This window comes from Aquarana catesbeiana, linkage group LG05 (genome assembly GCF_042186555.1).
Source record: "Aquarana catesbeiana isolate 2022-GZ linkage group LG05, ASM4218655v1, whole genome shotgun sequence".
Classification (NCBI taxonomy): Eukaryota; Metazoa; Chordata; class Amphibia; order Anura; family Ranidae; genus Aquarana; species Aquarana catesbeiana.
Window position 1 is genome coordinate 453270942 of NC_133328.1, and position 9367 is coordinate 453280308.

The 9367-nt window shown below is 41.1% G+C and overlaps 1 protein-coding gene across 1 annotated transcript in view; it reads right to left on the minus strand.

Annotated features, from left to right (window-relative positions):
- The window catches only part of CEP192 (centrosomal protein 192), a 417077-nt gene that overhangs the window by 126779 nt on the left and 280931 nt on the right, over nucleotides 1–9367 (minus strand). The window contains 6 exon segments of the mRNA XM_073632810.1: nucleotides 4768–4884; nucleotides 4886–4917; nucleotides 5061–5173; nucleotides 5175–5320; nucleotides 5322–5637; nucleotides 5639–5832. Coding sequence (XP_073488911.1) covers nucleotides 4768–4884; nucleotides 4886–4917; nucleotides 5061–5173; nucleotides 5175–5320; nucleotides 5322–5637; nucleotides 5639–5832 — 918 coding nt within the window.

The window sequence follows — 9367 nt, forward strand, 5'->3', positions numbered from 1 at the left end:
AATGGATTGGTGGCGATATAAACAGTTACACCATTTTTTGACACATGTATTTATTAGGAAGTTCACTACTCTTACCCCCCATATGAACGGCTGTTAATTGAGGAAGAACCTACCCCTCTCATATGATCTCTGAACTCTACCAGCTTCTATGCTCTGCCTCCGCTGTCCCTAAACCTGCTTTTATTCGGGAATGGGAGCATGACTTTGAATTTTTCAGCTGAACAAATAACACATGCTAAGACTCGCACATAAAAGTTCTATAGACTCCAAGACACAGGAGACGAACTACAAACTCTTGACACGCTGGTACCGGGGGTGCTTGCAGTCCTTTCACGTATTTACCCCTCGGTCACTGACCATTGCTGGCGCGGCTGCGGTCAAAGAGGCACACTCCTCCACATTTGGTAGGACTGCCCTGTGATTCGTCCATTCTGGTTAGACATTTGAACCCACATAAAAGAAGCTGTTGGGTTTGATATCCTGCTTTACCCAGCTCGCTTTCTCTTGCACGTCCCTGCCCTCCCTCTGAGCCACTACAAGAAAAGTACCCTACAGCATCTACTGAATGCAGCCAAACGACTTATACCCCTTTACTGGAAAAGCCCACAGGTGCCCACTAATAGCTGAGTGGGTCAAGAAGGTAGATGAGATCAAGGAGGCAGGAGTGGGTGGCAAGGGGCAAAGATAGAATCGCACGGTTTACCAGTATCTGGGCACCCTGACAGAAGTACACCGCTGACCCTGACCCAGTGAGATCCAGCCTGGAAGTTGCATTGTTGGAGCTGGCAGAACCCTCGCTGAAAGTGCCTGCTAACTGTGATGCACATACCTGAAGCCTATTTTTTTGTTTGTTTTTATCACTTCCTGGTTAAGAGGGCGGCTGGACCTGAAAAAAAAAAAATCATACTAGTTTCTTTATTTTTCATTTTCTTACTTACCCCACTTTCTTTATACTGTCTGCTGTACTTTTTCGGTTATTGTTCTTGTAATCTAATGCTGGTTGCACTAAGCGAAGAACTTGACCTATAACCCTAATGCCTTGGTGGGGCTCCCGCCCTGAGTGGTCCTGGGGAGGGCCTGGACAGCTGTACCCCTAGATGGAGGTTTGATGGAGGCCTTGTTGCCCCTTCCTGTGGGGGTGGAGCTGGTCGGGTCTTCTGTGGCCGCCTCATGGGGGGGCACCATAGAAATGATGAAGTCGATCTATAGCATAGGTCATGTGTTTACTTAGGATCGCTAAGGGGATACCCCCCTTAGAAATGTTGCCTTATATGCTTCCCCCTTTCCAAACCCCCTTGCCCATTCCCCTATGTTTTTCTTGTTTGTTGTCAGATGCGTTGTTGCATTTATTTCTGCATTTATTCCTGCTAATCTGCAAACACACCACATTCTGAATATCCACCTGCAAGTCAATGTTATAGTTTAAGGCCACAGTCATGAGCTCAAATTAAGGTGTAAATAAACCCCACCTATAGTTTTCAGCCAAGGAAGCTGCCATCTTTGCCTCTGTTTAATCTACAACTGCCATGATGCTGCACATGTGATTAGTTATGACATCAGCCATTGGATGGTTTGACAGTTTGGTTGAGAGTACAACCAATGGGAGTGTTACATTTCCGGGACGTGCCGTAAGTGAAGCGGTTTTATGGATGGTTTTACTTCCTACTTTAGTAGGAGGACTGAAGAATCCATTAGGACCGATCCTGGCGGATTGATATGGCTACATATATCAAGCCCTGCTAGAAAGAATAAGACCTTGGGAAAGGGCTTCTAGTCTTTTCTTCACAGACTCTTTAAACACTGGAAAGTTCTCCACAGAACAGGTAGAGTTGTAGCTTTATCCACAATGGGAATGACCCATTTCTTAGAGTGAACTGAAGGCAAAACCTTTTTCTACCCCATTTCAGGTTATAACTCAACTTTGCAATGTGCTATGGGGGAGATTTCCCTTCAATCCCTATCCCACAGAGCAGTGGTCATCAACCCTGTCCTCAGGGCTCACTAACAGGCCACATTTGCAAGATAAATGAAATACATCACAGGTGGTATCATTTGCTGCTCAGTGATTGCAGTATTCTAGTCTGCATCTCTCCAAGGTAATAAATAAAACCTGGCCTGTCAGGCCCCTTTCACACTGGGGCGGTGGGGGCGTCGGTGGTACAACAGCGATATTTTTAGCGCTGCTGTACCGTCGTTCTTGCAGCGGTATTCGGCCGCTAGTGGTTCGGTTTTAACCCCCGCTGGCGGCCGAAAAAGGGTTAAATCCGCTCGTACAGCGCGGCTATAGCCGCGGTATTACCGCGGTATAGCCGCGCTGTCCCATTGATTTCAATGGGCAGGAGCGGTGAATACACCGCTCCTTCCCCGCTCCAAAGAAGCGGCTCGCAGGACTTTTTTTACCGTCCTGCGAGCGCACCGCTTCAGTGTGAAAGCCCTCGGGCTTTCACACTGAACAAACAGCGGAGGCTGTTTAGGGGCGGTTTTCAGGCGGTATTTTTAGCGCAATACCGCCTGAAAACCGCTCCAGTGTGAAAGGGGCCTTAGTGGGCCCTGAGGACAGGGTTGATGACCACTGCCATAGAGCTACAACAGGAAGTGAGAGAATCCTTAGTGAGTGAAAATCACTGACTGCCACTAGTGTCACCATCAGAAGAAATCCCTTTTAATGCTGCACAGGTGAAAAAAATGTGGGATTTCTATCACCACTTTTAGTGAAAACAGCCACATGACAAATAGATGGTGAATCCAATAGACACGAGAGCAATAAAAAATATTTCAGATGTTCTAATCCCTTGCCACTCTCAAAAACGTGTTGCCTTTAGTTATACTTTAAGGAATCCTTCCTCAATAGGAAATTGCCTGGAAATTATCTGGATTAGGCCAATCATTATTCAAAAAAAGGTAGCAGAAGGGAGTGCACTAGTAAAGTTTAAACAAGCTGAGGACTTAAGAGAATCCACGCATGCTGCTTCAGGTCTGAATGTGTGTGAACTGAATCAATAGGGACCAAAATGGTATCCCTAAGCTTAGGAGCAATGTCTGTAGACTGCTACTCCTTCTGTAGCAACTCACCTAAAAGCCATATAAGGGTACATTACTCATCCTCTACTGAATGTACAGATGCAGCCAAAGAGAAATCTGGAATCTAGAAGAGAGGGCATTAGATCACGCTTGTGACCCATAGGTTCCGAGTCAGCAAACATGGATAAAATTTTCCCCATAAACGCTAAAATATAGAACTGTGCAAATGTTTTATGCAGGTGTGAGTAAATGCTGTAAATTAAGAATGCTATCAAAAAAATATATATTTTAATGACATATTTATCAATTTAAAAAACGAAAAGTGAGGGAACAGAAAAAAAAAAAATCTAAAATCAAAATGAAATCAATATTTGGTGTGACTACCCTTTGGCTTCAAACCAGCATCAATTTTTATACTTGCACAGGGGATTTTGTAGGATGAGAGTCAGGTGGATGAATCATCAATTTTACCAAGCGGGTGCTAAATATCAATTTCATATGTAGGTTGAAACAGTCATTAACTGACTCCTAAGCTTAAAGTGGATGTAAACCCGATTGATGAAAATTTGACCTAGGCACATATATCTGCAGTGTTTTCTTATCTCTCTCCAAAGCCCCAAGTCCTGTGTCTTTCTGCTGCTCCATTCTTCTGTTATCAGCATAATAACTTCTGACAAGTTCTCCAACAGCCAAGATAAAACCATCCTGAAATTTGTGTTGGGGTGGGTGCTATGAATAGATTAGCAGAGAGCTGGTCTATTCAAGCAAGCTCTGCAACTATCCTCCATCAGCTGTCACACTGTATGCCAAGATTCCACACCCAGTGCTGAACAGGAAGAACATTTCTAACACAATGTGCACTTTCTAAAGAATATAGCAAGCTGAAGAAAGCAGATATACATGTAAAACTTATGTAGGGAGATTTTTTCAATCTCTGTATCATCTGAGGCGGTTCACTTCACTGGGTACGTGTGAGGTTTTACATCCACTTTAAGGATATCATTTCAGTTCTTATTGATGCAGTTCACACATGTTCAGAGCTGGAAAAACGTGTCAGCTGTTTGTAAAGTACATGTTCTCCTTGAACCTCAACATGCTGTCAGTTTATCACCATAATGAAAATTGATTAAGTCTTCACAAAAGCTGGAATACAAAACTTCCCTGGCAGTGGCATTGCTTTTAATCCATAGCTAAAGCCCCCAACTTTCCCACTGAGATGTCAATTCTTGAGAAGTTGACACATCATGGTAAATAACTGTTATGAGAAGAAAAAGAAAAGAAAAGGAAAGGAAAGGAAAGGAAAGGAAAGGAAAGGAAAGGAAAGGAAAGGAAAGGAAAGGAAAGGAAAGGAAAGGAAAGGAAAGGAAAGGAAAGGAAAGGAAAGGAAAGGAAAGGAAAGGAAAGGAAAGGAAAGGAAAGGAAAGGAAAGGAAAGGAAAGGAAAGGAAAGGAAAGGAAAGGAAAGAAAAGGAAAGGAAAGGAAAGGAAAGGAAAGGAAAGGAAAGGAAAGGAAAGGAAAGGAAAGGAAAAGAAAGGAAAAGAAAAGAAAAGAAAAGAAAAGAAAAGAAAAGAAAAGAAAAGAAAAGAAAAAGAAAAAGAAAAAGAAAAGAAAAATTGCTCTTTTATACACACACACATACGTATACATATACACACATACATATACAAAACAATATAAATATAGACAGTTTAGATATTTGTGAGAATCTAAAACTGGATGTCAACTTTTGTGGGCGGCATCACTTACTTTTTCTCCATTTATTGCAATACTGAAAACTCCAATATTAACTTGCATCCATCTTTCATTTGGGTTAAATATATTCAGTGATGTTTGAGATGCAATTCCAACACAACAGGCACTGGGGGAAAGTAATCTCTTCAGGGACCAAGACTTGTTCTCAAATTTAAAAAGAGGAAAAAAAAAAAAAAAAAAAAAAAAAAAAAAAAAAAAAGACTATTAGATATACACATACCAGTATAAATGTTTTAATAATTCAACAGACACTGTAGCCATTTCAGAATTATTGTGTATATACTTACCAAATCCAGATGACATTCTGGAGGCTGCCCATTGTGAAAGTCCATCTGCTGTTCCAGACTGGCTTTCAAGCAAATGGATACGATGGTCAATATTCTGATTGGTTGTGGGTGTAACTACTCATTGGCAAAGTAGCTAGTAATCCTGGACTGATATTTGCACTTAAAGGGACTCCAGTAACTGTGTTTTGAATATTGTGAGTGGGAAAATTACAGTTGGTATATCCAGTAGAAGCTCCATAGAGACCAGGGTTCCCCCCAGAAAAAGCAGCCAATGAATTTACATTTCCAAAATGTGGTTGTGTAAATGGCAGTGCTAGATAGGATTTGCCCAGAAAACAGGGAAGATGCTGATGGATGTTTCTGTACATCACTTTCTGGTACAGTTTGTTTAAAGCCAGAAACACACACACATTGATTACCAGGAGAGGGCTGCATTACAGTGTACTTTTCCAGCTGAGCTGACTGGGGAACAGTTGCAGAAGGCAATATTTGACTTGATTTTGTGCCATGTTCATGCCCTGAGAAAGTATTATGGTCTTTGCCACATAAAGATGTAGCATACAGTTGTTTAGGGGTCTTCAGTTTTACATCCAGCTCCATTGGCCATTATAGTTCTAAAAGCAGATGGATTTTTACTCAGTTTGGTAAGCTTGTTGGTCATCTGACTTTTGTCGTCTTCCCAAGATAAATTTTCATTGCGTGCAAGCTGCATTTCTGAAGGTGTAGGACTGGCTCTCACTATAGTTGTGCTCAGCTCAATTGTATTATTGGTCTAAATAAAAAAAAAATATGTTTCAGTGAAATTAAGCAGCTTTAAATTAAGTCCATAAAAAAAAAAAAAAAAAAAGACACAAAACAGGATAAAAACAAAAAAGTGTTCTCACTTTTTTTAAGAAAGCGAGAGGCCAAAATGCAAGGTTGAATCGCACACGCCACACATAGGACAGCAGAGATTAAAGGGGTTGTAAAGGTAAAATTTTTTTCACCTTAATGCATTCTATGCATTAAGGTGAAAAAAACTTCTGACAATACCACCGCCCCCCAGCCCCCCCCCGTTTTACTTACCTGACGCCTCGAAAGTCAGCTTCTCGTTCCCGACATCTATTCCTCCGCTCACCCTGGCCGCTGATTGGCTAAAGTGGATGGATTGGAAGCAGCGCAGCCATTGGCTCGCGCTGCTGTCAATCACATCCAATGACGCTGCGCGCTGGGGGGCGGGGGCCGAGTGATACAGTGAGCGGCTATAGCCGCCGGCTGTATCACGGGGAGCGCGCCCGCAAGCACTAACCACCATGCGAGGGAGCTCGCATTAAGGTGGTTAATGCTTGCGGGGAGGAGCTGAACAGCAGACAGCCGCCGAGGGACCCCAGAAGACCAGAAGACCCATGGGGTAGTAAAAAAAAAAACCCAAAAAAACTAAAGAGACACGTATAGATATAAAAAAATTAAATAAAAATACTTTTTTCCCTTTTTGATAAGTGATCACATTCCCTCTGTTTTCTTAGCTGCATAAGAGCTTGGGGGGGGGGGGGGGGGGGGGGGAGCGGGGAGCAGCACACAGCTTCCCAGGACAAGTGTAATCATTAGAGGAGAGCACACAGAGTTCCCAGCACAGCTAGAGAACTGACCACGATGTGTTTCTCCTGCCTAGTGTGGTCATTTTTTAATAGGAAAGCTGAGGGACTGTCAGGATCACCAGGGGTTTTCACATAGAGAAAGCAATACAGAGGACTTTGTATGATACTTTCTCATGGGCACAGCAGGCACATATCAGGAACATGAAGTGCTGGGGTAACAAACTCTTTTAACTGCTTCAGGACCACCCACCACACTTATACTACAGCAGGGGCGGTACCGCCACGCTAGATCAAACATGTATGTGATCTGGCATTCCCAGGTAGAGGGCGCACGCCCACCGTCCCGGCTGTACCGTCATTCACTGCAGCACAAGCCGATCAGTGGGTCCCAGACAATGATTTATGGCCAGGACGTGCTGATTGGCTGAGGAAAATGACAGAAGAGAGCCCTGTGTAGGTAAACACAGGGTTCTCTACAGACAGCAGCGATTTGTCAGTTTTTCTTCCCACAAAGCAGGGAGTAAAAACCAGCACATCGCTCAGTAGTAAAAATCATTAAAAAAAAAAAAAATAAATAAAAAAAAACAAACTGCAATCATCGGTTAAGGAGGGCTGCTGATCACCGCTGTCAAAAAAATAAAAAAAAAGCAGTCCTCAATGTTGAACAACAACATTGCACAGCTGAAAGACAGATAAAAAGATACACTGCATCTTCTCTGTCCTTCTGTTTATTCATTTACAGATCAAAGGGATGAACTGGTCTGCAAATTAAGTCAGTTTAAAGCAACATTGTCAAGTAAAAAAAAAAAAAAAAAAAAAAAAAAAAAAAAAAAAAAAAAAAATTATTATATTATATAATATAATATATATATATAAAATAATTTTTCCTGTTTAACCCCCTTATTAACCCTTTTTTACTCTAATCAGCCTTATTAACTCCTTATTTCCCTGCTTTTATTTTTTATTATTTACTTCTATTTAATAAAACTAATTAAAACTTTTTTTGTTTGCTTTGTTCACTTTTTTTTTTTCTTTTTACACCTTTAACATATACTTACATTTTTTTTCTCTTTTAATTTAGCACCTTTTTCAATGTAAAAAGTGTATATTTAATTTGTAAAATAACTTTTCAATGCTTTGTACCATTACTGACAGCTGAATTGTCAACAAAAAAGTTGCGGTAGCTATCGGCGAGTACAAAAAAAACACCCCAATATAAAACGTAATGGTATTTTTTTTTTTTTTATTTCTTTACACGTTACATTATTTTTCTTTACATTTCTTTAAATTTGATTGAAGCAAAGTATTATATTGCCATCTTGTTTGATAACCTAATGTTCAAGGGGTTGTGAATCTACAACTCAAAATCTAATTGTATCCAGAATCGTGCAGCTCTACTACACAGAGTAAACATTGTTAGGGCACGGTTAACCCTTTGATTGCCTCTTAATGTTAACCCCTTTCTAGCCAGTGTCATTAGTAAAGTGACAATGTGTATTAGCACTGATCACTGTAGTTAGTGTCACCGTTAATATCAGTGTCAGTTAATCAGTTATTACGAAGTGTCAGATTGCCGGTGTAGTGTCGATTATTGCCTCCCTTTCGAAAAATGTATCCTACGTACTGCCTCATGCGCAGTACGTCACTCCAGCTGATTTCCTGATCAGCTGGCATGATGTATCGACTGCACATGCGCAGTTCGTCGGATGCATTTTTCCAGATTACATTAGGCACGGTACAGCCCGGTGGTCTCAATACTAATCTATCTCACGTTTCATTGATGACAGATAATCTCTTCTCCATTCGCAATTTGTCTTCTACTGCTTATTTTACCATGTGATTATATTAAACCTGTATAATGTCTATTGATGTCTAGCCTGGGCAGCGCCCCGTCAGGTACGATACATACTATATATATATATGAGTGAGAGAGAGAGAGAGAGAGAGAGAGAGAGAGAGAGAGAGAGAGAGAGAGAGAGAGAGAGAGAGAGAGAGAGAGAGAGAGAGAGAGAGAGAGGAGAGAGAGAGACCCTAGGGAATGAAATGGCGGTGCAATATTTCAAGTCACACAGTATTTGCGCAGCAGTCTTTCAAACGCAATTAAAAAAAAAAAAAACTAAAACAGTAAAGTTAGCCCGTGTTTTTTCCTCCAAAAGTTAATGACCTGTTTTTGTGTATATATAATATATATATATATATATATATATATATATATATATATATATATATATATATATATATATATATATATTTTTTTTTTTTATCTTATCTCTTTTTATTTTTTTTCTTCTTTTTACTTTTTCTCCCCCCCCCCCCCCCTTTTTTTTTCCCTCTGTTTCTGCCTTTTTCCAGTTCTCTCCTTTCGATTTTGCTGTTCTTTTTGCATCTATTTTATGTGCTCTAATCATCTCCTCTTTTGCTCTCTTGTCTCTGCCTTGTTCATGTATCACTTTTCTATTGCTTCACTCGCTTTTCCCGAACCTCGCTCCTACACGCTGACACTTTTTTTCTCTCCCTCCGCGAGCTCCCCGTGGCTTGCCTCCCGTCGGAAAATGCATCTGACGAACTGCGCATGTGCAGTTGATACGTCACAACAGCAGATCGGGAAATCAGAACTTACATTCGACGCGAACACAGGCCCATCCCTAGTTGCCACTACAATCTCATAGAAGGGGTTTCACTGTGATTAAGAAAAACCACAATCAGGTGACAGTTTATGGAATTACTGTT